The sequence below is a fragment of the Lolium perenne genome, chromosome 2 (genome assembly GCF_019359855.2).
Source record: "Lolium perenne isolate Kyuss_39 chromosome 2, Kyuss_2.0, whole genome shotgun sequence".
Lineage (NCBI taxonomy): Eukaryota > Viridiplantae > Streptophyta > Magnoliopsida > Poales > Poaceae > Lolium > Lolium perenne.
Genome location: NC_067245.2, coordinates 208,330,700 through 208,353,033, shown reverse-complemented (window position 1 = coordinate 208,353,033; position 22,334 = coordinate 208,330,700). Strand labels below are relative to the sequence as shown.

General features: G+C 45.5%; 2 protein-coding genes across 2 annotated transcripts; one reads left to right on the top strand and one right to left on the bottom strand.

Moving 5' to 3' along the window:
* Positions 1 to 4,574: 4,574 nt before the first annotated feature.
* On the bottom strand, positions 4,575 to 10,015 carry LOC127334699 (histone deacetylase 9). The gene is made up of 14 exons (XM_051361230.2): positions 9,786 to 10,015; positions 9,044 to 9,156; positions 8,832 to 8,949; positions 8,201 to 8,275; positions 7,912 to 8,131; positions 7,643 to 7,706; positions 6,539 to 6,631; positions 6,344 to 6,452; positions 6,052 to 6,101; positions 5,887 to 5,977; positions 5,592 to 5,662; positions 5,307 to 5,405; positions 5,066 to 5,132; positions 4,575 to 4,922 (listed from the first exon to the last, which is right to left on the bottom strand). The coding sequence occupies exons 1-14, from the start codon at positions 9,820 to 9,822 to the stop codon at positions 4,837 to 4,839; spliced, it is 1,293 nt and encodes a 430-aa protein (XP_051217190.1). The 5' UTR covers positions 9,823 to 10,015; the 3' UTR covers positions 4,575 to 4,836.
* Positions 10,016 to 12,676: 2,661 nt separating this feature from the next.
* On the top strand, positions 12,677 to 20,880 carry LOC127334698 (tyrosine-protein phosphatase RLPH2). Its single transcript, XM_051361229.2, has 4 exons — positions 12,677 to 13,368; positions 18,916 to 18,983; positions 19,072 to 19,251; positions 20,481 to 20,880. The coding sequence occupies exons 1-4, from the start codon at positions 12,861 to 12,863 to the stop codon at positions 20,634 to 20,636; spliced, it is 912 nt and encodes a 303-aa protein (XP_051217189.1). The 5' UTR covers positions 12,677 to 12,860; the 3' UTR covers positions 20,637 to 20,880.
* Positions 20,881 to 22,334: the final 1,454 nt, after the last annotated feature.

Here is a 22,334-nt window from a genome sequence, read left to right as displayed (position 1 = left end):
CACATCCAGCGAGAAATCACATCGTTGCCGCCACCGCATCTCCGCTTCCGTGACCTCCACCGCGACCGCAGCAGCAACTCGCCCCCCCCCCCCCCCCACCCCCGCGCGCGCGCGCGTGAAGTAGGAGGTCATCGACCTCGAATCCGAGTAGGTCGCCGACGGCGGCGTCCTCCGCCACGCGTAGAGTAGGTCGCCGACGGCCGAAAATTAGCTAAGTTTAGGTCGCGCGGCAGAGGCCAATCAATATGTAATGTATTTTGCGAGGATCGCAACTATTCAAATATGTAGTTCGAATTTCACTTTTCTGAACTAGTTTGTGATGATCAGTTACCGCCATATTTGAATTTTGTTTTTTCGTTTCGAATATGGGTGTTGTTTTGTGCCACCTCCAAATTCGCTCGAAAGTTGATTTCCGGAAGACTGAACTTCTGTTTTTCAGTTCCTCCGTTCTTAGAGCATCTCCAGTCGCGTCCCCCAAACGTTTTTGGGACACGTTGGGCATTTTTTCGTTCCTAGTCGCGCGCCCCAAAAACCCTTTCCGTCCGTCCCCAGTCCACAGGGGGGCATGCCGGACACAGCGAGAAGCGAGGCGGGAAGTGGCGGGCCGACGCGTCATTGACATATTCAAGTTTAACCTAACCGTCGCCTACCTTGCGACGGAAGTTATTGGTGCGCAGCGACGGTGCAGTTTCCGCAGAGGCGCAGCGATGCGTCTCGTCGCGCCTAGCTCTCCGTGTCGGCATTAATGAGCGCCACCGCTCCATCGCCTCTCTACGGCCTATAAAGAGGGGTGCTCTCGCGTCATCCCTCACACACAAACCCTATCGCATCTCTCCCCAACCCTAGCCACCACCATCTCAAGAGTCGAGGGCCATTCCATGGCTAGTAGAGGCCGAGGCCAAGGTCGTGGCCGTGCTGGAGCAGCAAGGCCTGCTCGGTCGCCGTCGCCTGCAATGGTGACCCACTCGGCTCCAGAGGCTGCCAGACAAGTTCGCCGAGTTCGTCGCCCGCAACGAGTCGGTCGCGTTGTAGCTGCGGGAGGCTGGTTGTGGCTTTTGTTGGTCGCCGGTGGACGTGCTCTTCGACGGGCGCGGCAAGATGTACCTCCATATTGGCTGGGAGAAGTTCGCACGCTACCGCGACCTCTAAGAGCATGTCTAACAGGCCCCTTATAACCCGCCCGCCCCGTAAAATTCCGGCGAGATACGGGGCAAGCGCGGTTTGGGCCGTCTAGTAGGCCCCGTATTCGGGCCGGCCCGTTTCGGCGGAATACGGGGCCCAGGAAATCCGCCCCGCCGCCCCCTACATATACCGGACGAACGTGCGAGTGAGGGGTTAACCCCTCATTCGCAACCCTAGCTCCGCCGTGCACCGCCGCCTCCTCCATCCTGCTCCGGCGAGCAATTCCTCACTCCCCCGCGCCGCATTCCACCCCAGCTCCGGCATGGACGCCCGCCGCCGCAGTACCGCCTCGCCGGTGAGCGGATCGAAGCGATCCTGCTCGCCGGACAACGTGGAGGATGCGTGGCGGCTCCAATGCAAGAGATCCGCCGCCGGGAGCCGCCGTGCGGCCTGCAAGTACGACGGCGCCACGTTCGTCCCGCCGAAGCTCCGTGACTTCGCGCGGGGCGGCCGCTGGTACAACGAGGACCCGCCGCTCAAGCCGATGAGCGGCCCCAATTTCGACGAGTGGCGCGCCGAGTGGGAGCGCCAACGCCGGGTGAATGAGGCATGGAATGCGAGCATCGGGAGCACCAGCGGCGGAGGTGCTCCGCTCGCCGGCGAGGAGGAGGAGGACGATGAGGACCAGGACCCCGCCTTCTTGAAGGCGATTCAAGAGTCCCTCAAGGACGCCGACGAGAGGAAGAGGGCGGAGGAGGAAGATAGGGCGGCGGCCATCGCCACCGTGAAGGAGGCGGAGGCGCGGGAGGCGGCGGCGGAGGCCGACGGGTACATCATCGACCTCTTCGACTAGAAGTCGCGATCCATGATCGCGCATTTTGTATGTAGATACGTCGATTCGTATGTATGATCGACGAACTATGAATGAACAAGTTTCCCGGGGTTTTAAATTTACGAATTTACGGGGTCAAATACGGGGTCTGCTATACGGAACGGTGTATCTACAAGCATTTTTTTTATATGGGGCGAAAAAGTCGCGAAATATGGGGCAGAAAAGTAAGGGGCCTGCTAGACATGCTCTAAGCTAGTTGCATCCTCACGTTCTCCTACCAAGGCGGCGAGGAGATGAGCGTGAAGGTGTTCGACGACACGTCCTGTCGCCGACACTACCACGGCGACGACGAAGATGACGGCGATTGAACACGTCGAGTGTTCTTTCTTCGCAGCGAAAATGGTCGCGGAGGTTTCTGTATGTTCTCCCTGCATAGGACCAACATGGCTATCATTACCAGCTGAATTTTCCAGTTCGGGTGACTAAGAGTGTTGAGAGTGTTCTTTCTTGGCAGCGAACATACGAAATCTGCGAAGGCAACTATAGTTAGGTTTCCTCATTTTGCAATGTTTTAACTATGTATTAGTTTATGTAAGTCATGTTCCAAATTATGTATTAGTTTGTGTAAAACCATGATCCTAATTATGTATTAGTTTGTGTAATATTCCTCCTCGACTGAAATGAAAATGAAAAAAAAATGTAAAAAAAATTTGGGGGCCGCGTTTGGGAGACACGGCTGGGGAGCGACGTCTCCCAAACGCGGCACGAAGAAAACACGCTCCCCAAACGTTCGATCCGGCACCGTATAGGGGACGCGGCTGGAGATGCTCTTAGTTTTGCCTTTATGCACGTAGGTTTTTTTGTTTTATTTTGTTCTAGATGAAACATAGCATCAAATTCAAATCTTAAGCATCTTAGAAAGTCAGTCACTTGACTTCTCCACCGAGTTAGGCACTTGGCTTGGCTTTAAGAAGAGTGGTGTTGTTGACATTGTTGTCCCCTCTCGTCTGAGTCCAACAGGAATGTGGTTCCTATTGATGTTGCCTGGAATACGGAAAAGAATGGACTGTTTTCGGTCAAAAGTGCTTACAAGCTAGCAATCAACATCAAGAAGGAAACTCCATTAGCCACCAGTAGTGCACCTGATGGCAAACGGAATATTTGGCAAAGAATATGGAAGGCCCAGGTTCCAAATAAAGTTCGCATCTTCAGTAGGCGTCTTGCCTTAGATAATCTACCCACCCAGAAAAACAAATGGCGCAGGAAGCTTGAAGTGGTGAACACCTGCCTAATTTGTGGGAATGGGACCGAAGATAGTTTCCATGCTGTCGTGGAATGCACAAAGGCAAGAGCCTTGCGCCAACGTATGAGAGACTTCTGGATCCTTCCTAAAGAGGAAAGTTTAAGGAAAACAGGCAAAGACTGGCTTCTGGTTCTGTTGGATAACACAAACAAAGACCTGCATCAGGCCATTCTCCTCACTTTCTGGAGAGCTTGGCACCTGAGGAATGATATCATCCATGCTAAAGGGGAAGCAACCATTGAACATTCTGCTAGGTTTCTTCTCTCTTATGCTAACACAATCAACTCTATTTCTGTCATTCCTGTTGGGCAGGTTATGGCTGAGGAAAAAGGAAAGAAAGTGGCAGACAATATGCTCCTCTGTGAGAAACATCAAACTACAAGTACTCCAGAATGAAATATGCAATGGGAACCACCACCAGTAGGATGGCTAAAGGTCAATGTACACGGATCCTTCAACCACAAGGATGAAAGCGGAACTCTCCCGCAAAAAAAAAGATGAAAGCAGAACTACAGGAGTGGTAATCCGTGATCACCAAGGTCAAGTGATGGTTGCAGCAGGTACTGTTATTCCTCGATGCACAAGCGCTGAAGAAGCTGAAGCTGCAGCCATCACTGAGGGTGCACGTCTAGCGTCTAACTGGGAGGATTTCCCAATCTTGTTTGAGACTGATTGTGCTACAATCACCAAGGAAGTCCAACTAGGAATGGAGTCGCGGTCGCATTTGAGAAGTTATTTTTATGAATTCTCGTTGCTTTGTTCGTCCTTTCAGGATTGGAAGTGTATTTTTGCTAAGAGAGACAAAAACAAGGTCGCTCATGCTTGTGCTGCCTATGTGAGGCATGTAGGTACTGGGATGGTCTGGCATAGTGCTTTTCCAGATAGTATTAGTCGTATTCTGGAACTCGATTGTAAGTTTACCTCTGGTTATAATATATAAATGAACTATTTTATCTCAAAAAAAAAAGATAAGTCGGCACTGTTAGCAATAGGTTGCTAGAGAGGTCTGCAACTTTCTCACCACCTTTAGTTGCCTACCCTGGATCCACAGTTAATTGTTGGGTACTCCCAGTGTCATGGCATATCTTCATCGACACAGTGTTGGAGTGTCATGTTTGGAGCTCATTTTAGGTTCCCTGGTGGTCCCTTGTGTCAGCTAGTGTGGATGTGGTCATGTTGTTCAAGTCTTCGTTAGGCTGGGTCTGTGTGGGCTTGGCCCTGTAGGTTTTTGCTCAGTTTTTTTCTAAAAACTGAGTATTCTCTTCTTAATTAATAATAGATGAGGCAAAACTTTTACCTCCGTTTAAAAAAAACATATTAGAAGTCACTCAAGCGGTTAAACTGAAAAGACACTGAACAGTGTACATAGCTAAAAATGACAGTACCTGCTAAATCTGTACCAGATTTGAATTAGAAATTTTACAACATACTTAATGCACTGTCCGGTCAAACTCCATTCTCCGATAATGCTTTCGGGCCCTAGTGTTAGATTCTAAAATGCCAATCGACGAACTATTTCCACCCCCAGATTCTTGAACTGAACAACATCAGCAGTAGGCACTAGGCAAAGAGGGCAGTTTCAATGTGCACCATCGTCATGATCATTGTCGTTGTCGCCTTCATAGTACTCGTCGTCCCGGTGAATCTGCTTGTCTTGGGTATGCTCTGCAAAACATAAAACACAATTCTGTAAGAAGTGCGATGACAAAGTTCAGAAGAACTGAAACCAATATAGGTAAAGAGTCCTCATTTTGTGGCATGCATGTATATATGAGCACTGTGAGACGTGGCAGAGGTATTCCACTTACGGTCGACGCGTTCGTCAGGATCCAGCTCATCTTCATCAAAGTCTGGGACATAGAAATCAGGTGGAACCTGCAAGATGACTCATCATGTATACGGTCTCTGTTCAGAAAAAAAAAACTACAAATACTGATGGAAGCAACAAAAACAGGCAACAGAACATGCACAGGCATAGTCTAGTTCTCTGATTGTATTCAGATCCAATTGGGATGTTTCAACCGTGTGCGGATGTGAATACAGACTAACCTCTTGCATCTGGACTCCAGGTGCATGCTGTATGGCCCGCAAACTCTCCATCACTTGCACTTTGATTGAACTGAGATAGCTCTTACTATTCAAGTTGTCCTGGTCCATTAATCAATACCAAGGCACAGTTAGCATTAACACATTCCTACAGAAAGAAATGGATGTTCTAGTCTGATCATGCTCAACATTTAAAAAGTACGATGCACCAAACAGAGATTAAATATTTCTATAACACCAGAGAGGCAAAGGTATAAAAGAAAAGGCTCGGCCAGAAAAGGTTCATACCATGCTCAGATTTGGTACTTTCAATGTATAGTCTGGACCGAAGTATTTAATATATTCATTGTCAGGGATGTCTGCAAGGAAAATGCCCTGTAAGACTCTGGACCATGGATATCCATTAAGGAAGAAACACATACAAAAAAAGGTAAGTGCTACTGGTGGAACCATTGGATTTGTTTTTCACTTCTCGCCTTAAAGTGCAAAAAAAATAAGGAAAAATGTTGCTAGCATCAAAGGGCTACTAGCTGCTATCACTCAAGAAAGAAGGCTTAAGAGGACAGAACAAATAAATGGATACCATTTGGGAGCTCTGTGTCTAGAAGGACTCCAGTTTCAACAGCCCAACAGCGTGCTACATTCTCTTTGGTGTATCCACCACCTCCCGTCACCTGCATGTTTGAAAATACATGGATATCCTAGAAAGAAGCAAATGAAAACATATGGTAATAGTTTTCTCCCTTACCAGCAGGGGAATTTTAAATTTCTTGACAAACTTCACACATTCAGCATGGCCTGTTTATGAGAACAGATCAAGTTAGTGAGTATAATATACTCCCTATTACTCAAGCAAGTTTAACTCAATGGAACTAAAGTACGAAATACACGAAACACCATCAAAGCAAGAAATTCCCAAAATGCAGCAATTCTACAATTAAGTGGAGACAAAGATTAAACATGGGTTGGTTAATTATACATCTGGATGACACTTTTGCCAAATTTATGAGTTGCACTTAATATCCTTAAGAATATAGTACCTTCAATTGAAAGATTGAAACACCCTAGACGGTCTCGTGCCAATGAATCAGCCCCACATTGAAGAACAATAGCACCTGGCAGATAAGTCTCAACAACCTTGGCAATAATCTACATGATAACCAATATTACATACCTCGATAAGACTTGAGAACAAGAACATGAAAATAACCATAAAATAATGCACATCGACTTACCGTTTTGAAGAGCCGAGTAAAGCTGTTGTCATCTATGCCATCTTTCAGTGGGATGTTGATGGCGTAATATTTTCCTTCCCTGTCTCCTATATCCTTCAAATGACAGCCATGTAAAACAATATGAAGAGCACATCCATCTAAAATAAAGATATAAAATAACTTAAATATACCATCATCAATACTTAACAGCACGTGATATTCAACTATTTAAAGGCAAAAAAAAAGCAAGATGCAACCTGTAAGTGCCAACTGTTTTCAACATGTTTATAAACAGAAAGGCGCATATTTCGAACCTTCCCTTTCCTCTATTTTGCTAGTTACAAACTCCAGCTACTGAGCGAATTTTGATTGGAAAATTCGCAGCTCAATCAAATATAATTGCATAAAGCACCCTTCATTCATTCAGGAGCACGCATAAAACATGAGCAAAAATTACATCGCAGGCAAAAGAAAACATCATGATCAGTGGTAAAATAAATAAATGAAGCTTCCGGTGGTGCTTCAAGCATGACCGCAAGAGTGACATGTAGTCTTCTCAGCTCAGATGATACACAATTTCAATTAGTTGCATGCATCAGAATGAAGAAAATCCTTTTAGAGCATGACCGCTTATCAAATATAGATCATAAACCTCCACTATCCCCAAATATGATGCTGGGTATTTCGACAGAACAACGTGCCAAGATTATCCAGTTAAGGAATGAGAGTTCAGTGATAGCATGTCACATGTTTATATTTTACAACTTCTAGAAGGACAGGAGACAGTGAAGAAAACAAGGGGCTGAAGTATGTTCAACGGTTCCTGTAACTATGATTACCTGCAGCACCATCAACTTTGAGTAACATTATGCAAACACCTGTTGTAAATTGGTTTGGTAAATGTCTCTTATGTTTCATACAATTGAGAGTTCATATGCAACCTTTAACCAATGTACATTAAATAGGACACAACAAACACCATGCAATTCATGCCTAATAGTGAGCACAAACTAAATACGATTAAGGGTATCACCAACAAAAAAAATAACAATGAAGTAACCTGCGGACTAAATAAAGTCGACTACATAAGAATTATATTCATAAAGCAGGTCAGTAGAACATTACCTTAATATCACCAGTGCCAGGAAAGAACAGATCACCATACTTGTGGAAACTTACAGTCATTACCCTGTAAAGAGATATACAAAATCAGATAAGAAATCTCAAGGCTCTTGAACACACTGCATCACAATTATACAGCACCGCCACACTACCCACATCAGAAGACAGAGAGTCAGAGATAGCCACTAGGCTGAAAAATATGGTGACAATAAAAGAATAACTAACTATCAACAAAATACACATGCATTCTTTTTATTCACGAAAGCATGAACCTGTCGGTGAAATAGAAGGCTTCTTCAACTCCATCTCCATGATGAACATCAATGTCAATATAGAGAACCCTAGCATGATACTTGAGAAGCTCCAGAATCCCCAAAACCAGATCATTAATGTAGCAGAAGCCTGATGCCTCACACTTCTTTGCATGATGCAGCCCACCAGCCCAATTAATGGCAATATCACATAATTTATGGTTTAATCTTCGAGCCGCATCTGAACAATAAAGAACAGATTAGTGAGATCACAAAATAGACAGAAGAGCATTGCCAATTATCATATTACCTAGAGTTCCTCCAGCATAGATTTGGCAGAACTCAAACAAATCATCAAAGACCGGGCAGTCCTCTCCAAGATTGACTGGCAAGAATGATTACAAAAGTCAAATGGGTACAAATTATGAAGGATAAGAGAACTCCCAATACATGGAAATTTGTTCGATAGCAATACCATTTGGTAAAACTAGCATGTTGTGAAAAGTGTAACAGACAGTTTTTCATTTAATAGGTAGCAACTAAGCTTCCATTTTCCTACAACAATTTTTTTGATAGATCAAACCATCTTATTGTGTTCTGCTTCTATTTTAAGTGGAGTACATCTGAAAACCTAAAATATAGCACTACCTTTAGATCCAGGTAAGGAGGGGGTTTCGGTTCAGTGCCACTACGAAGTTACACAAGTTTGACCAACTGCCGCTGGTGTTTGATCCATATAAACAAAACTGGGGTGCCACAAGTTCTTGGGCACGTAGCCTACTCGTCAGACACATGTTCTTACCAAGTTTGACACAATTTTTACAGCAGCATGTGGCTAGCAGATAAACATAAGCAACAATAAATGTGGCATGTATTTTATTGCGAAAGCAGCAAAGACTAGGAGATTAGTTTGTAGAAGAGAAAATTGTCATCATTCATACATCTAGTCAATTCACTTGCATACAAGTGCTGAGTATCAGGCGTTATCCGGTGCAAGAATTCCACATAATCAGCAGAATGGAACTGGGCAAGCTCTGTTGGATATGCTTTGTGGGGTCTCTGCAAAATCAATGGTGGGAAAAATAAGGTAAAAGGCACATTTAAGGCACTTTGTAAGTACAAAGAAATGGAATAAATGGAATAAAATACCCACATATATCTCCATCTTCTTGTGAAGATCATAAGAAAGCACAAGATGATGTGTCATACAAAGACGATGCGGTTTCATTGGGTGGTTTGGCCCGAAGTACACATTGCCAACATCCCCTGAGATGCTCGGTCACACAACAGTAACCAAGTAAACAATCATAACAAATAACAAAGTGAACAACTTAAAAACATACTGAACAAGGTGCATGGATTTTCTCTACAAAAAGCTTAATTAATGGCCTTAGATAAATGAAGGAATGGTAGAACCCGGATCAGATAAATCTGAACACATGCGAGAGAACATAATATACCCCAAGCCTACATTGTTAAACATAACTGCAGAAATTGTTAGCATTTAACTTTCTTCTCTGACCAAGTAGGAGGTATACACTAAAGCAACTTCATAACGCACATAAGGCTAGGGTTGAAGTACTGAAGGAAATAGTAGACCAATGAACAGGGTAGCACGGATTCTACTCTAGCATATCCTAAAATTTCCCTCCGCCGTAAAATCACCGCACAGACTTAGACAGAACTGACACATGATCGCATCTTGCCATTAACAAATCAGCGAAACAAGAACAAAATACCACTAGACCCATAAATTATTTCCCTCCCCTTATCATCGAGATTGCCAGGTGAGGCGCCCAGGAGGAGTAAGAGTATAGACTCGCGACTAAGGGGGGAGCTAGGTATATACAGTGGTTAGGGAGAGCGCAGTCTTCAGTAGAGAAGAGGGGGCGTACCATCGTAGAAGTAGGATATCCTGTCCTTCTCCAGCATGACCTCGCTCTCGAGCGGCCGCCCGCCGCTACAAGCGGCAGAGGCGGCGGAGCGGGTGAACCGGGGGAACCGACCGCGATGGAGGCGGCGGCGGCGGAGGTTTAGGATGGTCGTGCGTGGGGAAGAAGGGGGGACAACACCGCGAGCGAACGGAGCGGGGCGACGGCTCTGGGGAACGTTCTGGACCGAGTTGGACAGTCAGGATCGGGTTAGTACATGGATCGGACGGACAAACTTTTATTGCATTGTTTTTTTCGAGGGTGAGTTATCTCGCCTTGATGGGTAGAAATCTGGTAAAACAATTAAATTAATTGACTCAATTTTGTAAATTAGTACGAATCCGAGGGAGTACCTAAATAATAATGAACGCATCTAATGGATGTGTGTGCACTCCCAAAAAAAACGTAACACCACCCAGGAGTACCACCTCCATTTCCTCGCCACACAACCGGAGAGGAGAGAAGTGTCATCGCCGTACCACCTTCATTTCCGGACTGAACCGCGGACCACCTCACTTGGGGCCGCCGGCGCTCCCGTGTTGTCTCGTCACATCGTCCTACCTAAACCGCCGCCTTTCCTCTAACCCTCATATTGAAGAAGAAGAAGAAGAAGAAGAAGAAGCAAGAAGAAGCAAGAAGAAGAAGAAGAAGAAGAAGAAGATGATGATGATGATGATCTTGCGGATGCTAGAGGGTGGGCTCATTGCTTCCACTAGAACTTACTGACGGCTTTTTTCCCGGTTGCGATCAGGTTTAATTTAGCCCATAAACTATCAAATATTGCAAATACTATTGATTCGATGTTTGTCATGTTAGATAAGTACGAATTTGAATACACATGAGCAAACTTGTTGCCGATCACCGTGACATGTTGATATGGACCGAGCGCACGCACGAAACACGTAAGGTTAAACGCCACCTCTATAGAACCAAGCACGCATGCGCTTTTGCTAAAAAGAAAACCTTAAATTTTTGCATAATTTTCTAACTACCTTCCTCTTCATCTCCAACATAGTCAATGGGGGTGGTAATCATAAGAAAGTGCAAACTTAGCACACTACACAACAATGCCCCATGGGAGACCAGTGATGGAACCGAGCATCACCTTCGATTGGCGAATACGATTGTGACTTGTTTCACCTTCGAACTAAAAGAATTAGGTACATGTTTTACCAAATGTTGTTTCATTGATATTTATGCAATATGTGCTTGTAAAGTTTAGCCGCCTCATTTCTGATGGTTAGCGAGGATGCGACTCGAGACACGAATACTAAGGTTTACTGAGCAAAATGTGTTCATCTAAAGAAACTACACTGTGAAGTTCAATAGATATGATCAATATATTTGGTACTTCATTGAATGAGGGATGGTGAGAACATTACATGCATGCCCATGTGCTCATCCTGGAAGTATTTTACTGCATGAAAATATCCATCATATGATTGTTTTACTGCATGTCTACATGGTGTAAAACATCAATGTAGCGGTTTCTTATATAAATGTAAGAAGCAAGATAAAAGAATGATCAGGATTCTCAAAGAAGGCATCCCACATAGTTGAAGTCATGAGCATAGAACATAGAGTATGTAAAGTGTACGTAAGTTTTAGAGCCAGTTGAAACAGCTCTTGCAATGCCACTAAAGCATGCATAAATCTTAGAATTTGGACGCATCAGGATTTGTAGCAATGTATGTGTTGGTTGACATATATAGTGAGGACACCATAATGGTTAGATGGAGATGGACACTTCTTCAAGATGTGGTGGTAAAACTACTTGAAGCCATCAAGTTAGAAGTGGTTAACTTCGGTGGGAATCATCATAAAGATAGATGACTCTTTGTTTGGGGCAACTAACTACATGAAAATGTGATGGTTCTAGGGCAATAGTATTGCCAACTAGCTAGGAAAAGATGTAACCGGCCACGAGGTTGTGGCCACGTAAGTGATGACCATTTGAATGTTCTATGTTGGCTAGGTTAGCATATTATGGTGTATAGTGTGGAAAATGTGAGGACATTGATATCGGCCTTTCATTGTTACCGGCTGAATTTTATAGTGTTTATCATACTTTTCAATAATACTAAAGTGAGAACTTTCTCACAACTTGACGCTGAAACAACACAAAGACAAACTACACTACACATGGATGCAAAATAATAAGTGATAAAGGTCGAGATGGGAAGTAGTTCCAACATCAAAATTAAATCACCTCAACACCTAGATGTATCAACACCAAGAACCTCAATCTTTTGAATTATAATTGATTGTACATCGTTTGATTCTCTCCACCCGAAGAAAGAACATGTAGTAACCATAAATAGGAAGGGATGCTCTTTTTTCCATCATCTGCCTGTAATCAACCGACGTCATGCATCATAGTATATGGGTGGTCTTAAATGCGATTTCAACATCCTCGCCCAATAACATCATCGGTTTTATCGGAGAACACAAGGGGTTGTTAAACATATTTGCAAAAGCTTAGGCACTTCACAAAATGGCGGTGCATCTGCACCTTTTTGAGGTGTCATATAGTCGTGATTCGGCTATCTAACAAACAAACCACTAGATTGTTTGTATATCTCTTTTCGACTTAATCGAGGAACAGAAACTTCATGACTTGAGATGTTGCGGAAAACAACTCAGATTCATGTAGTCCGTACGCTGGTCTAACATTGAGAACCTTTTCAGACTTCCAACTTAAATTAGCTGTCAATTTTTTGACTGTCAATAGATGGCTGTCAGTTAGCGGCTAAAAACAGTTTAGATGATCCCCATGTATACATGTAGCATGGACCTGACTTTGGCCATCCGGTATTACAGATGGTAATTACATCTTACCTTCCCGTGGTTAAGCTCCAAGGAAATATCGGCAAGATCACACCAACAGCAACAGGCTTCGCAAGGCAACAAAATTGCAAGCGATTGCTGCCAAACAAGTCCATTTCGATCGAGTTCTCCTCCTTCTGTGGCTCTCTGCTGCCCTCTCCGCTTCTTCTCCCGACCTCACGCAGCACGGGAAACGACGCCGGCGCCGCCGAGATGGCACCTCCCCGCACGGTGATCTGCGTGGGCGACGTCCACGGCTACATCTCCAAGCTGGAGAGCCTGTGGGCGAACCTCCAGGCCGCGCTCCCCGCCGACGCCTTCGCCGCCGCGCTCGTCATCTTCCTCGGGGACTACAACGACCGCGGCCCGCACACGCGCCGCGTCCTCGACTTCCTCCTCGCGCTCCCGGCGCGCCACCCGGCGCAGCGCCACGTCTTCCTCTGCGGCAACCACGACCTCGCCTTCGCCGCCTTCGTCGGGGCGCTGCCGCCGCCGCCCGACGGATCCCCTTTCGCCGCCACCTGGGCCGAGTACATCGACAACGAGGCCCACGAGGGCTGGTTCCGCGGGCCGGGGCACGAGGAAATGCACGTGCAGGGGAGGAGATGGGGCGGCGTCATCAAGGAGAGGTGGAACCCCAAGAAGGGGCTCCCCTACAGGGGCTCTATCTACGATGCTCAGCCCACCTTCGAGTCGTACGGCGTCGCGCATGGATCCCCAGGTCAGTTCCCGAATTCCCCCAATCAATTTGGTTTCGTGCTTCACAAACATGTAATGCCAATCTAGGACCATGTGTGTGTGAAAATAAATTCAGTATGTTGTGGTTGGCCTAATTTTTTTCTTCTTGAATCAAGGTAGTTGGCTTAATTAAATAAAAACCCTACAATAAGAAATACTAATATAAATTCTAAATTTTGAATTGGAGACACACTATCGCACTATGCTCGGTGATTGCATGGGTAACATTGCTCTTGAGGATTAGAGTATTTAGGTGTTGTTACGACTAAGACCAGCACCCTACACCATCCAGTGGTGTGCAGGGTCACCGCAAGTTCAGTTGATATGATTAAAATGTTTGCCAGGGGACTACTTCAGTGAAGAAGGTGCGCAAAACAGTACATTAATGGTTATGTCCTTGTAAGATGGTTGAATTTTATAAAGCATCAACATATGGTTGTTGCACTACATGGTGCCAAACATTAATGTAATAGGGTGCCAATATAAAACTTGAGATGGGAGATCATGCATGATCATGATTCGCATGGAAGCCATTGTACATACTCGTGGCTTAGCAAGGACTAATAACCCGGTCGTTGCTAGGCTCATATTAGCACACACCACGTAACTACGTAAGTGTACATAAGTTTTGTATTTAGTTGGAACAACTCTTGCAATGTCACTGAGACCAACTCGCTGACATCCTAGGACTTGGAAGCATCAGAATTTAAGAATTTGTCGGTGTGGATTTCTGTATGGAGTAACAATATCATGGTGGTTACATGGAGATGGACTCTTCTTCATGGTCCGACGAAATAACTAGCACACCTGACTGAATTAGTACTCCTGGACATTCCCAACGAACAATTCCCTTCCATGCTGTATTTTTGTTCTGCTAAGTCATGCTGGCAAGTAGCTGATGGACACTTCAGTATTGAATATTGGCTAGATCAGTAGATTGCAGTGCAAACTGGTGGCAACTATGAGAACATTGATGCGACGCTTCATTGTTAACCATTGAAAATTTACATCTTATCACTTTTAAATAGAACTAAAGGAGAGAACTTTCCAGCTACGTGTCATATCAACGCAACTTCTACATAAAAAACTAACCCTAGCATGAGAGTAGAAAAGACATGCTACATGGATGCTCATGAAAAGAGACAAAAGCAGAGGGAGGAGACTACTCCAACACTGAAATTAAGTCACCAAAAAACCATGGCGTATTAGCACCAATAAACTCAACTTTTCAAATTTGTGCTGATTGTACATCATTACGTAAAATCCTATCTAATTCTCTTTGTCTGAAGATGAAGCAGTTAGTAACCAGTGGGTATGTGAGGTTTCATCACCGGTCTTTGGCCGACAGCCGCCAAGCAGTGTGCTAGCAGTGTGGTCGAATGTCAGTGCAACCTCCTAACTCTGAACCCCATCGGTTGTGTTGGAGAACACAGACAAGGTTGTTAACAGTTTTGCAAAAGCTTGATGGGATCTTTGTGAAAAGCATGATGTTTCAGGCCTGTGGAGATGCTTTGCCTCTATCAAGTGCCAAAGCCACCCAAATCTTCTTCCACTATTATCAAATGTGGGATACAACAAGTTATTCTCTAGTGAGCATTAGAGGCTTTGATACATCAAGATATCATAGATCTTGGATGGTAACAACAAGATTTGGGGCACAAGAGTTGGGGATTGAAATAATCTCACCAAAGATGGTGGAATCACAGCTTGAAGGAGACAAGATAGTGGATCTGAACTTCACAACCTTGGTGGATGAGCAGCCTCCGGGTTGCTCTCGGGCGACTCCGAAGCTCACGATGGGCAAAAAAACCGATGACCGAAGACCGAAACCGAAAAGACCGAGACCGAACCCGAAAAGACCGAGACCGAAATGACCGATAAGCACGGTCATGATACTTATGGCAGATGTGGGCAATGGCGCCCTGCATGGCCATATCAACAGAATACGTCCAGTCTGGGTAATACTCTGAGTACTTCATGCCTTTGTCTTCAGGGTCAGCAGTGCGTCCTGGGATGGTAGCCTTGATCCTCCACTTTTCCAAACCACATTCACGGCATATAAGCGTGTCGCGAAAGGATGGAGCCTGAAACTTGGACAACCAACTCGAACAAGGTCTCGTTGAAAATATGAGCGGTGTCCTCCCCAGCAACAGCAGAACGAACACATGGAGGCATCTAAAAACAAGAAGGGAAAGGCAAGAATTAAAACGGGGTAAGGAGTAATTAAAAGGATGAAATCAAAAGAGTAGAGTGCAAATGAACAAAAGTCAGATTTTTCAAATAATTTTTGTCCTATGGTTTCCAATCCTAGGGTCTCGATCCTACATCTGGGCATGGGCAGCCCGGCCCGGACGGCCCGGCCCGAAAATCCCGGGCCGGGCTTGCATGTCGGGCCGGGTTCGGGCCTGATTTTAGAGCCCGGATGTCGGGCCGGGCTCAGGCTTACAGAAAACGTGATTTAAGCCTAGTTCGGGCCGGGCCGGGCTTTTCTCTGTTTGGGCTGGGTTCGGGCCCGATTTATAAGCCCAAAGGTTCGGCCGGGCTGGGCTCGGGCATAGGAATTTAGGTTCGGGCTTTTTCGGACCTGGCCCGAAACCCGGCCCGGCCCAAGGAATGCCCAGGTGTACTCGATCCTATAGGCAACACTATGCATGATCTCCGCTCCAGATCCTGGCTGTGGCGATCTCCGGCCTCCTCCGCCTCTGCTTTGGCCTGCATCTCGGACAGGTTTGGTCTTGGCTGTGAAGATCCCCACGTTCTGCACCTCCCCAGTCCCATGTGGTGCTGGTGGTGTTCTGGGTGTCCGTTGGTGTTTTGTGTGCTGGGCCTCGTGCAGATCGGCTCGCCATGGAAGGTTCCTGATCAGGGCAAAAGCTTGACGACGGCGGCGCCTGTGGGCGTCGTGCACCTCCTTGTAGGTGTCGCAATGGATCCCTTTCTCTCCCGGCGATGGAGGGGCATGCTCTGTTCTCCTTGGTGCCCGTGTCGCTGTCTCTTCTCTCCTTCCTGGGCGGTGCCCATGTCACCGTCATCCAAAGTTGGCCTCTCTCTACGTCGCTCGCCTCTTCACTTCGTCATACTCTAACTTTCTTGATAGCGAGTTCTAGCTTCTTCGCCATGGTTGTCTTTGTTCTCGCGCGGTGTCTCCCCTCCTTTGCGGCTTCCTCTCCTCATAGGGCGAGTGGAGGGCGTCCTCTCGAGCAGTATCCTATGGGTTGAATCCCCTCGCTCTCTTGATTTGGGCATCCCTTCTTTGGGGCTTCTTTCCCCCGAAAAGCGAGTGGACACCATCGACTAGAGCGGCAACCACGTAGTCAGGCTCTTCTGGCTTGATGCGGTCGGGCTTCTTCATGCTTTCCGGAGTTCTATGTGCCCGGTGGTGTTTTCCTTGTAGCTCTGTCTCTCTATTCCGAAGCCGGGTTAACAAGTTCTTGGCCCCTCTCCTTGGTTGTCTTCGTTTTCTCGCAGCGGGCCTCCCTCCTCTAGGGCTTCCTCCCCTTAGAGGGCAAGTGGAGGGTGCTTGCTAGAGCAGCTGCCACGGTTTCGGATCTCCTTGTTCTCTTTTCGTGGTCCTCCCTCCTTTGAGGCTTCCTTCCCGTGAAGGGCGAGTGGAGTTCTTCAGCAAGAGGCGGCAACCATACAGCCACATTCGGTTGGCTTGATGAAAGACTAGAGTTGGCGATTTACCTCTATGTCAACACTCATCCGGCAAGCTTGGTTCTATGGCGGCCTTCTGTGGCATTTCTGTAGGTTTGACTCCTTTGTAGAGTTACTTGTGGCTACTTTGTAATCCTTTTGTTTTCTTTCTTCTCATCCCTTGTATCCTCTGTAACTTCACTTGTATGTTTGTAAGATCATGCCCTGCCCAGGGTGTTTCGAGTGGAATGGAACAAGCGGTGGGAATCTCCTGTGCAAAGTCCAAAATGCCCCTTGGCTGGGCTGCCTAAAAGGTTTCATATTGTCCATCTCCTCACACCCTACATGAGGAGGATATCCCAGCAACCCCATGTGTGGATATAGCACATGACTTGGGCATCATGTATTACAGATGGTAATTACATCTTCCATTCATGTGGTTAAGCTCCAAGAAAATATTGGCAAGATCACACCAATAGGCTTTGCATGGCAACAAAATTGCAAGTGATTGCCACCAAACAGGTCGATTTTGATCGAGCTCAGCTTCTGTGGAAAAAAATTCAGTCTGTACCAACATTAATGCCAATCCAGGAACATGTCTGAAAGTAAATTCTGTCTGTACCAACATTATGATGGTTGACCTAATTAGGCAAAAAACTGTAAAATAAAAAATAGTACTCAATATGTCTTTATATCTCATTTTCTAGATACCAAGAAAGCAAAGCTAACTAACAAATACTCCTTCCGCTCCTTGATATAGGGTGTATAGTTTTATCTGAAAAAAATCGTGATATAAGTCATATAGCGATTTGACCAACAGTCTAGACAAGTTTACCGCCCCTGGATGACTTCCCGCACGTAGAATCTCTGGAATTGAGGAGCCAAGTGATTATTGAGAAGTTAGGCCAAGCTTCACGTCAACGGAAAAAAAAATAAAGATGAGGAAAGGGACGCACTAGGCTGCACGTACGTAGCACAAAATTAAGATACTTCTTTCCAAACACGTAGGTTACAATTAGGAATAGTACTTGCTCACGATACCTTTCCAAGCACACGTGGGCCTGAGGATGCCAAGATTTCCTTTTTTCTCTCTACCAATCTCACGTTGATCACCTAGGGGTACAAACGTCCAACAGCAGCAAAATTTGCCTTCTCAACTTGTGCGTTAATATTCGTGCAAGAAAACCATACACCTTATATCAAGGGACAGAGGGAGCACGTGATTAATCGCCTGGAAAACCCACCAAGTCCAGGGCTAATTAAACCTATTGCATGTTGCGCTCACTGCCTGCATACATCATTTGCCTTAATAAGCACCATTGTACAAGGGAGAAACCAAATCAGTTCTTCTCGGGGAAAGATGGTGGCCCTGTATTTGTTGAAAACCAGGTAGTGGCCTTGTATAGAAAGATAGAGGGAGTATAAATTTACAAATTGTAAATTGGAGACACGCTATCCCACTATGCTTGGTGATTGCATGAATGATGTCGCTCTTGGCAGTAGGGTACAAAAGTTTCAGTGATGTGGTTTACATAACACTATGAGTATTATTAATAGCAGGTGAATTTCCTATACAAGAACGGATCGTATGCCAAACATGTTTTCCAATACTTCAGTGGCCTTTTGGTTTTAAGGTTTAACAATAAAATGACCAACACCATAGATCCTATTTTTATTTATTTTTGCTAAAGGGGACACCATATAATTAGCAACATATTCTCCATCATATGAGTGTAACTCAAGGAATGGATACCATTTTGACCATCAATGACATCACACAATAATTCGTTTTTCTTATCTAACTTTCGTAAGCATATATTCATACCTAGAAATGCTCCCTGCAGAATTTAACCAAGCAGCTTCTAATTTGCCAGCGGTTCTAATTGCACTGTAGATCTCACCAAAGCTGTGCCTGAGGAGCACAAGAGGTTTCTGCATGACTTAGTTTGGGTTCATGAAGAGGTATGTATCCTTTTTTCTAGTGCAAACTATACTATGTATGCGAGAGATATGTTTTCTTTAGTTTTTCATGTTATGGTTGTATTGGTAGGAAAACGTGCCCATAGATACGGATGAAGGCCAGATTGTTTGCAACCTGATTGCGGTTCATGCCGGACTGGAGAAGTCCATGGATTTGAATGAGCAGCTTCGAGTTTTGAGAACCAGAGACACAAGGGTGCCAAAGGTACCAATGCTTAGCGGGAGGCAAGATGTTTGGAACATACCACAGGTGAGCTAATATGCGATCCTATTGCAATATCTTACCAGCAAACACTGTACTCTTTGGTTTATTTTCCGTGTTCGTGTGCTGACTTATTTGGTGTTGCAGCTACGCAAGTGCCCTCTCGTGTAGTTGCTCAAAGTTTGGAACTAGATATGACATATAGTTTATCAGATTACCATCCTTGTCTATTATATAGAAGAGACCAACATAGACTGCATAATGCTTTTGTAAATTTCTTTTAGCTCTAGCATGCATTTTGGAGAAAAGACACATCACATTCTTCAGAATGCATTTATAATGCTGTGAGATACTGAGATGTACATGCAGTCATGTAGTTTAAATCATTTACAGTATTAGTGATCACGTCATTGGCTTGATATTGCACCATGTTATGGTCCATAACCACTAAAGTCTAAAGTTAACATTGAAGTTCATTTTGTAATTTTCATAGAATTACTAGTCTGAGTGAAGCCTGTGTAGTTGGCCCCAAAATAACTATAATTTTGGTAGAATTACTAGGAGTGCTCCCTAAATTTGTTTCACACTCTGAATAGTGGATCTGTATGCATGTTTCCTCAGCAATCCTATGCTTGTTTTTTTTTTAAGAAAAGCAATATTATGTTTGGTTTGGACTAAGAAAAGCAATCGAGCGAAATGTTGAATGAAAGGGTGGAGTTTTCTCACCAGATATCACATTACACATATGTTTACTACTCCCTCCGGCCCAAAATAAGTGTTGGAGATTTAGTACAAACTCTATACTAAATCACGGACACTTATTATGGATTGGAGGGGGTAGTTATGATGCAACTACTGACAAGTACAACTTCTCTATTTTTTACCTTATCAAAAGAGAAATCACCTTGGTGATCTATAGAAAGAATAGTGGGGCATGCAGGAAAAACTATTACAGCTGTCGACCTGTCGTGCTGTGTATTTGGGTTCAGTTTGATTTTAGAAATCACACCAGTTTCTCTAATTTTGGATGGTTTACCCCTTTTAGCTGAAACAGCAAGCACATGGTGCATGTGCATAGGGGCAGTGGATGATGTGATAGGATAGGCTGCCCCGACTGATTCATGACTACGTGGTGTGGTGTTAATGATCAGTACATGTGTCGATCGTAGGCCATGTTTTCTTCAGAACGTTTACATGTTACTGTGCTTCGGCAGTTTTCGGGATTAGAAAATTTATCACATGAACAGATCTGCTGATATATGGATGTCCTTTTCCAGGATCTGGTTGGCAAGCAGACCATCGTTGTAAGTGGCCATCATGCCAAGCTCCACATCGACGGTCTCAGGTTCGTCATCGACGAAGGTGGCGGGTACGAAGACAAACCTATAGCCGCCGTTGTTTTCCCTTCGAAGCAAGTCATCAGGAGCACATAGGGAACCACGTCCCAGAGTTAATCTAGACATCGTCAGAACGACACAGATGCAAGTTTATTTTTTCGTTACTGTCATAACATCAGCAATCGGACGACGAATATGTACATTTTCCAAAATGGGATGGAAGGTTTGAAGAAACACAGAAATGTTGTTTTTCTTTAATGTATAACCTTTTTTCCTTATCTCTTTATTGTACTCCAACCTGATTGAAGGAAGTTATAAAAAGTAATAATGTTTGAAGCGATCCCATGAGATCCCACTTGGGATCGTTTCTTCCCCTGATCATGTAATGTGCCAACTATGGTGAGGAAGTGGAGTATGAAAGCATCATTATACTCGCAGCTTGGCTGTCGGCATGAACCATGGATGCCAATGGCCTTGTTTTCACACATCAGCCCTTCCTTTTTGACTGGAGTAATATGACCTGCAGTTCATTTCTTGAGGTCGATAGACAGATCATATCATCATATCGCACGGGCGTTGCTGAATTAACGGTCGGGAGAGAGCCATCTGGTACTGGTAGGCTCCTTGGACAAGGCCGGACCTTCTCGTTTGTTTCTTCCTGACCTGGACGGCTGGACGGAACAGCAAAAGCGAACGGACAATGCCCACCGAAAGGGACCACACGAGCCCACGTAAGCTTCAGAATTCGGACGTCCTCTCGCCTAGTCAACATCGGTCGCCAAGCTTCACGTGGGAAAATTTCTCCGGTATCTAGGATCACCGAGGGCTTAAAATAAGCACACCCGTGCACGGGTTCAGGTGAATAATCAACGAGGTAAGAGCATCACTAGTAGAGCCCTCAAACCCTCAAACCAGTTTAAGGGTTGAGAATCATCATTTTTTAGCACTTATAAGGGTTGAAAAATAGGGACAAATACTAGAACCCTCAAACCCTTAAAAGTGAGGATTGAGGGCAAAGACTAGAACCCTCAAACCCTTAAAAACATTCATGATATATCACAATTGTTCATAGGTAGACATCGACATTGACATTAGGTAGACACTGACATCGACATTGACACTAGGTAGACACTGACATCGACACTAGGTAGATAGTTACTAGGTAGACACTGACACCATCTAGGGTTTATCCCAGAAGTCCTCATCGAAATCGGAGCTGTCGCCATCCTCCGCGGCCTTCTTGGCGGCTTCCTCCGCGGCAACCTCGGCCTCCATCTCCGCGACCATCTTGGCGTACCAATCGGGATCCTCCGCGGCCTTCTTGGCGGCTTCCTCCGCGGCAACCTCGGCCTCCATCTCCGCGACCATCTTGGCGTACCAATCGGGATCCTCCGCGGCCTTCTTTGCGGCTTCCTTCGCGGCATCATCCGCCTCCATCCCCGCGATCAGCTTATCGATCCAATCGGGATCGTCGTCGTCGGAGCTATCTTCAGCAACGATAGTGGGAGGCAGCGCCGAGGATGAAGACGGTTGAGAGGCGGCCGCCGCAGCTCGCTTCACCGCCAGTTGCGCGTAGAAGTCGAACTCCTCTGCGACGTGCTGCGGATGCGCCGCACGGAAGGCGGCCATTTCCGCCTCATTGCGGTTCCGGATGGACATCCGCATGTATTCCCGGCGGACAGCGCGCTCCTCGGCCGGAGAGGCGGAGCCGCACGCCGTGGTAGCCGGTGGACGAGCGCGGCAGGGCGGCGCGGCGGCATCTCGACGGGCGGCGGGGGAGGCGGGGCGGCGTGG

What these genes read in the sequence shown, in the direction of transcription:
- LOC127334699 (XM_051361230.2), bottom strand. Translation starts at nt 9,822, where the DNA reads ATGCTGGAGAAGGACAGGATATCCTACTTCTACGATG. An exon ending in TTACTCGGCTCTTCAAAACG is followed by an intron (nt 6,453 to 6,538) that starts GTAAGTCGATGT and finishes GTTATCATGTAG; the next exon opens with ATTATTGCCAAGGTTGTTGA. An exon ending in TCCTGACGAACGCGTCGACC is followed by an intron (nt 4,923 to 5,065) that starts GTAAGTGGAATA and finishes TATGTTTTGCAG; the next exon opens with AGCATACCCAAGACAAGCAG.
- LOC127334698 (XM_051361229.2), top strand. Translation starts at nt 12,861, where the DNA reads ATGGCACCTCCCCGCACGGTGATCTGCGTGGGCGACGTCCACGGCTAC. An exon ending in TAGTTTGGGTTCATGAAGAG is followed by an intron (nt 18,984 to 19,071) that starts GTATGTATCCTT and finishes TTGTATTGGTAG; the next exon opens with GAAAACGTGCCCATAGATAC. An exon ending in ATGTTTGGAACATACCACAG is followed by an intron (nt 19,252 to 20,480) that starts GTGAGCTAATAT and finishes GTCCTTTTCCAG; the next exon opens with GATCTGGTTGGCAAGCAGAC.